The sequence below is a fragment of the Nilaparvata lugens genome, chromosome 10 (assembly GCF_014356525.2).
Source record: "Nilaparvata lugens isolate BPH chromosome 10, ASM1435652v1, whole genome shotgun sequence".
Lineage (NCBI taxonomy): Eukaryota > Metazoa > Arthropoda > Insecta > Hemiptera > Delphacidae > Nilaparvata > Nilaparvata lugens.
The window spans coordinates 41,607,478-41,621,475 of NC_052513.1; the positions used below are offsets into that span (position 1 = coordinate 41,607,478).

At 33.5% G+C, this 13,998-nt stretch overlaps 1 protein-coding gene across 2 annotated transcripts; it reads left to right on the top strand.

Moving 5' to 3' along the window:
- The first annotated feature begins 1,252 nt into the window (after positions 1–1,252).
- Positions 1,253–8,303, top strand: LOC111053829 (protein HGH1 homolog). Of its 2 annotated transcripts, XM_039436883.1 has the most exons (4): positions 1,253–1,437; positions 2,812–2,876; positions 6,818–7,145; positions 7,236–8,303. In XM_039436883.1, the coding sequence occupies exons 3-4, from the start codon at positions 6,869–6,871 to the stop codon at positions 8,162–8,164; spliced, it is 1,206 nt and encodes a 401-aa protein (XP_039292817.1). In that variant the 5' UTR covers positions 1,253–1,437; positions 2,812–2,876; positions 6,818–6,868; the 3' UTR covers positions 8,165–8,303. The 2 variants fall into 2 exon arrangements, with proteins under 2 accessions (XP_039292817.1, XP_022196452.2); XM_022340760.2 differs by having other exon boundaries at positions 6,818–8,303.
- Positions 8,304–13,998: the final 5,695 nt, after the last annotated feature.

Sequence of the window (13,998 nt, forward strand, 5' to 3'; positions counted from 1 at the left end):
TATATTTTTAGGGAGAGCTTTTCATTATCAAAAATAAACTGTTTCAAATAAATAACTGTATGTATCATTCCTTGCCTATTTCATAGTTATTTACATATCATGTTCTGAGGATTCCAGATATTATAAATGTCCCAATAATTTGAGATTACTTGTTTTATTGTGAGTAGGCCTAGGTGAATAGAATAATGTATGCGAGTGGATAAGTTACTATAATATTATGAGCTACTTTATATTGTAAGAGATTTGTTTTAACTGTGATTTTTGTGAGTTCATAATAAAGTGTATATTTTTTATTACAATTTTATCCAGTGTTTGATTATTCACACAAGATATTTGACCATTTAAGACCATAATTGGTGCCATTAAAAATGTATTCAGCCAATGGTTGTTGGAATAATAAAATAATTTCTGGAGTATTTTATGGAATTCACTGAATTTTAGTGTGTAAATTTTGAAACATCATTCAAGATTATGAACTTGCGACTGGTTGGATTAGAATCTTAATCAAATTTTACATAATATTAGACCATTTCAGAACATATTGGTGCTACTAAAAATTTATTCAGCCAATTGTTATTGGAATATTACAATAAATTATGGGATATTCAATAAAATGTATTGAATTGTGCACATTAAAAAAACTATCCAATAACCATTGAATATATGAACTTGGAAACGGTTGCATTAGACTCAAGATTCAATTTTACATGAGACTAGACTATTTTAGAACATATTATTGATGCTACCAAAAATTACCTAGTCAATGATTATTGAGATGTCACAATATATTTGGGATATTTCACGAAATGTACTAGATTGTGCACATTTTTTTTTCAAAATATGGCAATGATCATTGGATAGTTATAAAATTGATAGCTTGAAAAGATCAATATAATTATTATAAGAGGTAATTCATGAACTTTCATTATAAAAAACTGTACCTATCATCAATATTATTTATCCTATAGGTATCTTTCTATCATCCTATCATAATTCCTATCATGACCTTCCTATTTATAATACTATTCTATACCTTCTCAATTCTATTTTCTGTAATCTATTAATTCCAGTAAAAATTCTGATATTTTTGCAAGATATTCTACATTATATTGCAGCACTATCCGTTGATAAATTCTACAGCAACAAAAATCCGCAAATTCATATTTTGGCGCTAGTTCTATCACACACATGGTGTGTGACGTAACTCGATCAGCTGTTTCTACACCTGTTGAAATTCAACAATGCGGTCATGTTGAATTTACAAAGATTCAAAGAGGTTATGTTCTTATGCCAAAAAATCCTGAAAAGGAGGCATGATAAAAAGTAAGACATGACATGATTTAGAAAAACTTGTACGGTTTCTATTACATTAATTTATAAACAATCTGGATTCCCTAAATTGGTGCTACACTTCAAATCTACTGTCATCTTTTCCAAGTAGGTATTTCCTAAAAAAATGTTTAGCACTTAGCCATACAGTAATTTTTGGTTATTAATTTTTGTTAATCAGTAATCGGTTATTAATCAATAAAATGTCATAGGTCAACTAAATTAAAAAAAAATTATCACTTTTATATTTGTATTTTATCTTGCACCAGTAGCCAACTTCATCCCGTTGTTATCTTTTAGTGTTATCTCTGTAGTTACAGTAACTTAGAAGAGGTAAGTTAGCTCTACTGTAATTAAAGTTAGAATTACAATCTAAATTATTAATAAAATAACATCATAGTACCCTTTTGTGAAAAGTAATTAATATAAAATAACACATATTACTTTATATTAATTACTTTGCAAAAAACTGTAGGCCTATTATAATGTTATTTTATAAATGAAAATAGCCTAAGTAGGTTGCCCTAAATACATAATTTTAATAAAATTCTAAATTAATATATTGTGAGTCTAAACCTTTATATCACAAGAAAAACTATAGATAAAATCTTGCCCCATTTTAGCTATTGTTGTTAGCTACCTACCTGAACAAAAATTGATGATATTATAATGATTCATTGAGTTCTAAAACATTTCTTGGATTTAACTATTCCAATGTTACACCGTTTACTTTTCATTCATTAGTCATTACTGATATATTTGTATTTTGTTGTCAATTTGCTTATTTTTCAATAAAGGAATGTCCATCAGATAATATTTATTAACCTACTTGATAGATAGATAAAGCAGAAACGTGGGATTATTCAATTATTATTCATTCTAGTTTAATATCATTCTTTGTTGTTTGACTTGAAACTTTTCTAAGAAAATTGAATATAAAATAAATATACCTATCATGTAGGTCTACTGTAACACTTCAACAATTTATATAATAAAAAAACTAATATTGAGAGAATATTATAAAATTCTTATAGGTTGTCTACAGCTGTAGTAGAAATACTTTTTTCAATATTGTCGTTTTCCAATCTTAGGCTAGTCACACACCGATTAGTCAAGACCAAACTAGTCACGTTTAGTCACAATACTTCACATAGTTGATTATGGAGTCATGTCTAATTGCAATTTTATATTTATTTAATCAATGAGAATTAAACAGCTTAGAAAATAGTACCACAGGCTTATACGCCCAAAACGGTTCCAATTCTAATTTATACAATGACTAATGCAATGACTAATCATTGTGTGTTGCGGCATAAGCAGCAATGTGAAGTATTGTGACTAAACGTGACTAGTCTTGCCTTGACTAATCGGTGAGTGACCGGCCTTATACTTCATTCATTATCAAATGACTAAGCTCTCCTTTAATATCTCTACTTGCATTTTTATATATTATCACTAACTTAATATTTTTGAAACTTACAGCTTTCATATCATGAATTTGTTAACTCCAACGGAAAAAGGAACTGCATTTGTCTTATCAGTAATTTGTAAGTACAAGTTGATAAATATTTCTCTAGAAAATTTCAATTTCATTTATTGCTTAAAAATTACAAATTGTTTCTAATTTGCAGTTTATATATTGTTTGAAAACATATTCATTTCTTCTTAAAATAATGAATTCAGGGCTGTTATTTTCATTCATAATAGTAGCCTACTCTTTTTTTAAATTAATAAATTATAGATTGGAAATTTAAAATATAACAACTAGTTTCATTAATTTTTTTTTAAACCTGAAGATGGTGTGGATCACTGACACTAGTTATTATAATTTGCATTTTTAATCTATTATTTTATAGATTTCATAGAAAAAGGGTACTATAATTCTATTTTATAAATATTTGTTTCCATTAATGATAGAAGACATTTATCAAACATAAATCAATAGCCCATCTGATAATAATCAGATTTTATATGAATGATAACCTTTATTTCATGTTTTTCCAAAATCACCACACAATAGAGTCAGTAAACCTCGACTTGATGAATGGCTATCTATTGTCATTTCATATATTATTACTTGCCAAATTAACTCCTCGTCTCATTCATCTCTAACTTGTATGGGACACTCCCATAGTCATTCAGATTGGGCGTCTATTTCTCTTATTAGAGACAAGAGCCTCTCCAAACGATCGAAGGTCGATTTTTAATTTATTCATTTAGGATATTGCTCAAGACATAGAATGGTCTGTAACTTACAAAATTCTCTCAAATTCAACACTATTTCCAACATCTCTTGCATGCATTGATGCATAGGTTTGCTGTGGAAATGGATAGGGTCTAAACACGATTCAAATTGGTTGTGAAATAAATGCATTTCAAGAGACAGTTTCCGACTGGGAAATTTAAATTATGTTGCGACATAACTGCATTATAAAATTGATTTCGCAAGAAGTGCATGTAGTTTTAACTTTGTTCTTTAAGGCTGTGCGAAGGTTAAAATTAAACTTTCTACTGGTGATATTTTTCAAAGTTTTTCGATTTGTATACTATCAAGCTATCAAATTTCTCAGGAAAACATTTTTTTTTTATCATTACTAACTGAGATATGAGCACCTAAAGTTTAAATTTTTGTGCCAGAACATTTTAAGTTCGGTGGAAGATAAAACCATGAGATTTTAAGGATAGATTCTACATGGTATTGTTGATCTAATAAAACAAAAATTTTCTGAAAATATCAATAACTCAACTAAAATTTATTTTTGGTCATTTTTAGTAAATTGAATAACTTTCTCAGAAAATGATATTTTCAAAAAAATTTCGTTTTATTAGATCAACAATACCATGAAGAATCTATCCTTAAAATCTCATGGTTTTATCTTTCACCGAACTTGAAATGCTCTGGCACAAAAATTTAAACTTTAGGCGCTCATATCTCAGAAAGTAATGATCGAAAAAAAATGTTTTCCCGAGAAACTTTTTAATTTTGATAGCTTGATAGTATACAAATCGAAAAACTTTGAAAAATATCACCAGTAGAAAATTTATTTTTAGCCTTTGCACAGCCCTAAGTAAAGTAAATTCGTATGGCTTTTGTTGGTGGGGAGTCCCTTGCGGGAAGGTCCCACCGCCTGAATATATAATTTAAGCCGTCAATGGGCCTTACGACTGTCATACTTCAGCCGGGACCGACAATTTAACGTGCCCATCCGATAACACGGGAGTGATCTTGTTAAAAAACTTTTGGTAATGAGAGGGTTTGAACCCGGGATCTCTATGCTGCTACGCAAGCACTCTATCCACTAGACCACGGATCACTCTCTAATTTACTTTTAGCCCTAAGTAGTTTCCTTGTAGACATGTCGGAGTCTCTGTAGAAAAAATTTCTACACTGTTTTCACAAGCTTGAAATGTAATAAATTCAATATTTGGTAATAAATAGTTTGACTTCATCGAAATCTTGTTCAAAATTTACAACAAAAAATTATTCATCAAAAGTAAAAAATTCACTTATTAGTGTTGAAATAACTTGATTAATGTAAAATAATATTTATTCAAATGCTAATTAATGAATTATTCAGTTATAACTAATACTCTTTATTACATTTAAAAATATATTTCTAGACTTATCTCCATTATTACATTAATTATATTTTTAGACTTATCTCCATTAATGCTTGACTTTAATGCATGTGGAAACTTGAGCTAGAGACTTGCATCAAACTTATAGTTTCTTGTTCATAATATACTTGATATTTTACATTCTTTATATCTATTTTGTATTACTTTTACCAAAATATCCAATAGAGTACGGTATCCAGGTGAGTATGGTGGTTTGGAGCTTTGCAACTCCATTACTGCACCGGTTTTGGGTTTGATCTCTACGGTCAATTAGTTTTTATTTGTATTATCCTTCCCCTTAACATCAACTCACTAGACTTCTAATTCATTTTATCTATAAGGACATCATAAGCGAAAATTCATTCTTAACAAGATCCTTCATTAATAAGCCGCACAATAATCAGTTAGTCACAGACTCTAAAGATAACCGTCCACTGGAAACGTTTTCAACCGATCCGTTCGGCCGTTGGGTCGGACAAATCTGCCGGCCGTAAATTCGGCCGAATATGGTCGTCCATTGGAACCGTTTACATCAGTCTAGTTGCCAATTATTGAATTAACTACTATCATAGCCACCAACATTTTTCATAAACAATGATTATATTGAGATTTTGAAAATTGAATAAACAAATATCCACTAAATTAGTAAATCATTACAATAATCTTACCTTCAACAAACATCCACTAAATAAGTTATTTATTATCAAGCAATCTTTGTTCACAGATTCCTTTGAACATCACGACGATGATATCTTTTGTCTCGCATTTCCCACAATGGAGCATGCTCTTGAACCAAATTTATCAACTTTTCATTGTCCATAGTTACAACTTTATAAAACAGAACAACTTAAAAAAACAAATAAGACTGTGAGGCTATTTTTAGGTTAGGAACACTTTGTTGTCTCAGCTCGACTAGTTAGTTCAGCCGGATAGAGCCGGAAAATCCCATTCGATTCGGATCCAAAAATTGATCGGCCGGAGACGGCCGTATGAGCCTGTTGTAATGGAAGAGCATCTATTCCTTTCTTTGTTGGGGGGTTGTTCGGTAGCGTACGGTAGTTTTCGGCCGATGCTAGTTCGGACGAAATCGGTTCCAGTGGACGGCCCACCTAAGAGTATAACATGGCATGAAAAAGTAACATTTAAGTGCTTCCAAAAGTAATATAAAATGGGTTGAAAACTGGAAAAATAAAGTAATGGCATAGATATCCCACGGTTTAGGGCGTTTATGTTGCAACTTCCACTGTTAACTGAAGCTGATAGTCCTAGTAGTTATTTTTTGTGAAGCTATGTGACGCTGGTAGTCGCTCATACTGTGCCGTTCTTACACTCTCACCCCGAAAAAACTGTAATAATAGACATTAGTCGACAGTAATCGGCTTGAGTTAACAAAAAATCGACTTGAAAATTGGAGCATATATATAGACGACCTATATCATAGGATACTTTACTTACTTCACTTTACTTGCTTGTCATATTATGAAACTGCATCAAGGAAGAAACGCTCCTGCAGTATATGACATTTATATCATAAATAATAGCATACTTAGAGCGTGGGCGTACAAGGAAAATGCACCAAATCCAATTTCTACAAACTTTGATTTATCATTAGTTTTAAATTTATTCTATAAACTATGAATGTTTGATAATTAATTATCAAACAAATGGAGGATATTCAATTTCTTGCAGTATAACATTATTTTATAGAAAATCACTACAAAGAAATTATGAAATTAGAAATTGATTTCCTGAAAAATTTACTTTTATGGACTTTGTGGGTTTTCCTCGTATGCTATTTTTTCTAATTCTAAGTATGCTATTATTTCTCTAGGGTAATCGTTACAAATAATAGATGTCTCCTTTGTGACAGGTGGACAGGAAAATATCTCTTGACGTTTCCCGGTAGCTAAATCAAGTAACCATGGAGAAGAAAACGCCCATAGAAGAGCTAGCTCTCCTGTTTTCCAAAGGAAACGATGAACTGAAGTTGGAAGCCTGTAACGAGATTCTGTCCTTGTCTGGTACTGAGGCAATGATTGACGAATTTTTGAAAGTGTATCATATTATCAATCCAGAGCTGGTCAGATTGATGAGATTGAAAAACGATCTCTCATTGAAAGCTGGCTCGGTATTGGTCAATCTTTCATCACATACTGTGGGGTCTAGGTCGCTTGTTGGGGTGGAATGTGCTTCACATTATCAATGTGTCAGTGACTCCATGAGATCATCAGTGGTGAACCCTTCGTCACACTCTCGGTCGATTGTTGGGGTGGAATGTGATTCACAACATCAATGTCCCAATGACTCCATGTCTCATGTGAGATCATCACACTCTGTGGGTTCTCGGTCGCTGGTCGAGTGTGCTTCACATCATCCATGTCTCAGAGACTCAGTAAGATCATCACTGGTTCAATGCTGTGTTGAAAACATATGTGACTGCAACTCTAAACTGGCGGATGTTTGCTGTATGATCTTGTCCAATATTTCAAGAGATCCTTCCTGTCTTGAAGTTCTGAAAGGAGAATTTAACGGGGAAATTTTAGAGAAATTCATGAAAGTGTTATTCGAAGAAAATTTCAATAAATCCGGGTGTAATTTAGATTATTTAGCGCATTTTCTTGCCAACTTCGCACAGGATACAGTGCTCAGGTCGTATATTATTGGACAAGGGAAAAAGTTTAAGAAGTATTTCTTGGAGACCCTGCACTCAGTGGAACTTCTAGGCTTGGAAAATAAATGTAGGAAACAAGGGTTGTTAGCGTTGTATAGGAATCTATCTCTTAGCAAAGACAGTCACGGTTTGTTTCTAGATGGACCTGTAGTACAGCTTTTCACATCAGCGCTTTTCGCTCTAGTCAACTCAATCAAATACGACAACGCAAATCATATAGAAGAATGTAAGAAATCAATGGACCCCGAGTTGTGTATCCTGGTGCTTGATACGTTGCTTATTTTCTGTGCAACAAAACGCGGGCGTATCATCTTGAGAGAGTCTGACGTTTATATTGCTCTGAAGGAAGTGCATAGTACTTCGTCTGACAAAGCCATTGAAATCGCCACTGAGAAAATTGTTGATATCCTGATAAGAACCGAGGACGAAATTGGAGTGAACGATTATTTGGATCTGGAAATTCCTGAGCATCTGGTGCAGAAGTTTAGGAAGTATGATTTGGAAGATGCTGAGGAAATTGAAGGGAGTAAAATCAAATTGAAGTAAAACTGAAATTTATTTGAAGTAATAAACAATAAACACTGTACAATGTAAATGTAAATCTGATGCAATATTATCAATCCACGTTTTGATTTTGTTTTTCATTTTTGTGTAAATTTGATAAATATATTACGTTTTCATAAACTTTGAGTTTTCATACACTTATTTTAAATTTTGCACGTTCCATGCTTAGAACTACAAGCCCGGTTAAATTTTAATTATGATTAAGTGACACCAGAACCAATCAGGTTAGTTTTTTTCTTGGAAAGAAGACTTCTTTGATTGGTTCTCGTGGCATTTCATCTCGGTTAAAATTTAACAGGCTCTTGTGCAACCGGGCCACAATATTGTATGTAAAGGTGCGTACAGACTTATGTGCCACGGATACTCGCGCATTTCACTTTTCATCAGCTGATGCTGAGCTTATATTTGTATTTGTACAGAAGCAGTTAGATACAGATGTAATAAGAGTATTGTATCAACTGATCAAAAGTGCAATGCGAGTGTTGGCGGCGCATAAGGTCAGGCGCACACCAGTTAGTCAAGACAAGACATGATCAGACACGTTTAGTCACAATACTTCACATTGTTGCTTGTGACAAAACTCACACTGATTGGTCATTGCAATTAGACATGTATTCATAAGCAACTATGTGAAGTATTTAAAAAAATCAAGGGACAATTGATGAGTTCTTTATTTATTTATTTATTTTTACTGAGTGTGATGCTCACATGAGCTCAAGGCTTGTGCGTGGGTGATGAGGCGGATGATGATGAGAGATGAATCAACCTACAGTTCTAGGTGAGTTCCAAACCTGTATTACTGTAAACACAGACAAGATTTGTATAAATAATGTACTGTAATGTTTTCACATGACGCGGAGAAGTTTGAACTTTTAGTTTAGAGGAGTTTGCTATTTGAAGATTATACTGAAATGAAACCCTAAAGTTTGAGCTTTTAGAGGATTATTGAACTATTGAAAGAAGATAGCATAAGAAGATATAGGTCGTTTTGGTTAAAAATTTGAAGCCGTTTTTTTCCAATTCAAGCTCATTACTGTGTTGTTGGGATGAGAGTGTAAAGGTGCGTACAGATTTACGCGCCGCGAACATGAGCAATTCACTTTTAATCAGCTGATGCCAAGCTTTTTATATCTGTATCTTACCGTTTCTGTAAGAATACTTATATAATCAGCTGATTAAAAGTGAATTGCTCATGTTCGCGGAGCGTATATCTGTACGCACCTTTAGAGTGGCACAGTATGAGAGACTACCAATGTCACACATATATCTTCACAAAAAATAGGCTTTAGTTAACATTGAAATTTGGAACATAAGTACCCTATAATACGGGATAAGATAATTATACTATCTTTTCTCTATGATAGAACGTTTGAGACGTTTAGATGATTGATTGAAGATGATAACGTTTGAGACGTTCTGAAGATTGGTTCAAGATGATACTGACAGTTTAAAATAAATCTCAGTTCAAGTTCTCTCATTAGATTATCCACCTCCAACAGCAGCCAATGATAGAGGAGTGGTTAAGATGCGCGCAAGATCTGTTTTTCAAGATCTTTTTTTTCAGATGTGGGCGTCCAATTGAGGATTGTCCGTACACTAGAGTCGATCAGCTGGGTGTCAAGTCAAGGCCAAGGTCACCATATTATTCAAGGATGCTATTTTCATCACTGATCCTCTCTCGCTCACTCATTCATTCTCTCTCTTATTCTCTTTCCCCTCTCAGCCACCTACACCAACGATTCTCTCCACATGTCTCACTTACTATCTCTTACTCTTACCTTCAGTCTCTCTCTCAAATATTATAACGTACATAAATAAAGAACTCCAATCTAATATTCCTAATCAAACTTCACTCTCTCTCTTTCTCTTTCCCATCTCCTCACATACACTAACGATTCTCTCCACATGTCGCACTCTCTCTCAATCACTCTCTATCTGACTCTAAAACACACACACACACACTCTCTCTCTACACACACTGTCTCTTTCTCCTCCAGCCACACATATTCTCTCCACATCTATGTCTATAAACAGACATAGGCGTTCAAGATAAAAACCAACAAAATAATCTTAACTACAAAGGTTAGCACCAGTCATTCGGTTAGGTGTGTCACAGAAAAAAAAATAAAAATGAAAACGGTATTGTACGGCTGTTGCTTTGATTGACCCCCTGCTCGCGCTTTAATAATAGCAACATAGGTGGTAAACAAAGCGAGCTAAATTATGCGTGGTACTTGATGAACGGAGACGGTAATAGTTGGCTTGTTTTTCATAGATTTGCGCCAATATCTTGTTGTAGATTGTGTAATCAACATGGAAAATGAATATGATAAAATGAAAGAGATCAAAAGATGTTTTTTTCTCGAATGGAGATTTCAAGTTCCAGTATAAAAATATTATAATTTATCAAGTTGAATTAGAAATAGTTATTTGTGCAACTAGTGTGCAAAGTGACAGTTTGCTGCACCGAAAGAAACGTTCACGCACGAGCCGTAGGCGAGGGCGGAATGGTTTCTTGAGTGCAGCAGAGGAACTTTGCGCACGTATTTCACATTACATTTTTCCTACAGTTATCATTGGAAATGAGAAGTGGTTGATTATGGGTAAAATGATGACTGAAATCCATCAAATGTTTGTCTGTATAATTTTGTTATTAATAACAACTTTAATTTATTTTAAACTTGATACTCCAATTGAATAATTCAATAACCGATAATTTATTCAAATTTAAAATTAATTTATCCAATTAATTTGAAAATTTGAATAATTTTGAGTAAATCTTATTTTCTAAATATTTTTTCAACCAATCAATTTATGAATGAAAAAAATATTATTCGATATAATGGATAATTAATAATATTCAAAATTATTAATTTAATGAGTTCTCAGTTTCATTCATTTGAAAATCATAAAATATAGATAGGAAAAATTAGCATTCAAAATACACGTCAACAGCTGATTGAGATGGCTGCAAGATAATACGCAAAGGATTACAGTAGGCAAAGTAATACTTTGCGCACTAGAGCGGAAAAGTGATTCTTTGCGTTCTGTAATCAGTGCAGGAATGGTCACTTTTCAAGGTAACTGTAGGAAAAGGTATATTATAATCTTCCAAAAGATTATGATTCTGTGGGGCGTCTCTGGTCTTATATTTTATATAAGAATAAATTATGAGGTAATAATTTTTATGTCCAAATATAATATTTCATTAATATTCAATAGATCGATGATTTAATTCTTCAAAATTCATGATTACGAACCTTATGATGACATGTCTAAATTCAATGACTAATCAGTGTGAGTTGCATCACAAGCAGCTATGTGAAGCACTGTGACTAAACGTGTCAAATTTTTTTCAAAATTTCTTGTTCAAGATAACAGTAATACAATAGTTATTTGTGCAACTAGTGCGCAAAGTGACAGTTTGCTGCACCGAAAGAAACGTTCACGCCCGAGCCGTAGGCTAGGGCGGAATGATTTGTTGAGTGCAGCAGAGGAACTTTGCTCACGTATTTCACATTAAATTTTTCCTACAGTTACCATTGAATATGAAAAGTGGGTGATTATGGGTAAAATTGCCTGAAATGCATCAAATGTTTTTCTGTGATTTTATTATTAATAAATAAAATAGAATAATGTATGTGTGTTTGAATGGCGGGGCGGCTGTGTGCTGAATGTGGTGACTGTCCTCGAACTCGGTGTCCTTAATATTATTATAACGTGCAGTGAGGTATACCACAGTCATTGTTACCAACTTAATTTTTGTTTTCGTGCACTAATCCTCCATATAACCCACCAACTATTTTGAGTTGCCATGTTGCAAATCTGGAGTGCAGAAAAAAATTTTCCCGCACTAGAGCGGAAAAGTGATTCTTTGCGTTCTGTAATCAGTGCAGCAATGGCCACTTTTCAATGTAACTGTAGGAAAAATCAATTTTATATTCATATGTACCTCAATTTTTTCAAAACTCCTTGTCTTTGATTACAGTGATGTCTCAGTTATTTATCACCTATCTTTGCTAACTCTTTAAAAACTCTCCAGCATTATGATTAATATGATTCATTAACCAATTTTACTCTTACTTTGATTCATTTTCAATTCTAGAATGTACGTTCAATTTTGTTTTGTTATATATTGATAAAGAAATTTGAAATACTCTGTCAACGGCTACTGCTGGAAAGGTGGAGGTGAATAAGAGAGAACTTGTTTGATTGAAAACACTGGAGATTTTCAATGAACTCTATCATTCAAATTATCTTAATAATTTGTGTTTGATCGGATTAACTGAATCCGAATGAATAAATTGGAGTTTAATCCACCAATTCATCGAATGAGAAGGTACCGCGTGAAGAGATGATGTTGGAGTGAACAAGAATTAAGAGATTTAATAGATAGTATAGTGAGTTGAGTGAACGGTAGAGAAGAGACAGAATTAGAGGAAGAATAAAATAAATAGATGACGAGAAATTTTCACCAATCAGACATCGACCAATGAGAATCGAGCATAGGCGTGTACAGCATGCATCGTTCTCGCTTGTGATTGGTCAAAGCTGTTTGACACAGTAGTCGGTAGGTGGCAGCACTTACAACGACGATTCAGCCCAAAACTTTGGATCGAAGAAGAAGAAGAAGAAGAAGAAGAAGAAGAAGAAGAAGATGAAGAAGAAGAAGAAGAAGATGACAGGTTGTGAATGAATAAGAAGTAGTAGAAGAATACAGCTGATGAGGAAGAAGAAGAAGAAGAAGAAGAAAAGTTCTTCATTCATGTACAGTAAGTTAGAGTATATTATTATTGCTTATAAACTAATCTTCAATAAACCACAGTTTAGCTTTGGAGAAAAGATATCTAGGGTTATATGCTACATAATTTATTGTAATAACCTTATTAGATGAATTTGACAAAGTTTGAAAAACTATCAATCATAGCGAAGATTGGATTCCATTAGAATATTATCGATAATATAATAATATTGTGATGTAACTACATAAATCGGTGGTATTTCAACAGATAACTCATAATATTGTCGACTTTCTGAAAAAGATAACTTATACTTCAGCTATCTTTCCCATCAACACACGATCGGAACAGGAAGAAGAAAAAAAATAGGAAGACAGAAAGAAGAAGATGATGATGAAGAAGAAGACGTAGAAGAACAATAACGAGCAAGATGAAGAAGAAGAAAGGGGAAGAAGTAAAAAAGTAAATTCGTATGGCTTTTGTTGGTGGGGAGTCCCTTGCGGGAAGGTCCCACCGCCTGAATATAATTTAAGCCGTCAATGGGCCTTATGACTGTCATAGCCGGGACCGACAGTTTAACGTGCTTATCCGATAACACGGGAGTGATCTGGTTAAAAAACTTTTGGTATTGAGAGGGTTCGAACCCGGGATCTCTATGCTGCTACGCAAGCACTCTATCCACTAGACCACGGATCACTCCAGAATAAAAAGAAGAAGAAGAAGAAGAGAAGAAGAATTAAATGTCAAGAAAGGTTCAAAGTGATAATGAAAAGGTAATTGGGCAGGGCAGATCAGAGGGGAAGACTGGTGGAGTTAGAGGAGAGAGAGGAGGAGGAGGAGGAGGAGGACAAGACAAGGACGGAAAACTCATGAAAAGCAAGGAGTGGCGCGAAGACGTTGCAAAGGAAGAGAGAGAGAGAAAAGATAGCTTGGAAAGTAGAAGAGAGAGAAAGAAAAGCGAAGATCAGCACACATCTTTCAGCTCAAAGATAACAATCTGAGATTTTCGAATACGTAGGTATTAAAAATGTCCAACCTCTGGATGCTGGGTGGCTCTAGTGAGATACTGCTCAATTT

What these genes read in the sequence shown, in the direction of transcription:
- LOC111053829 (XM_022340760.2), top strand. Translation starts at nt 6,869, where the DNA reads ATGGAGAAGAAAACGCCCATAGAAGAGCTAGCTCTCCTGTTTTCCAAA.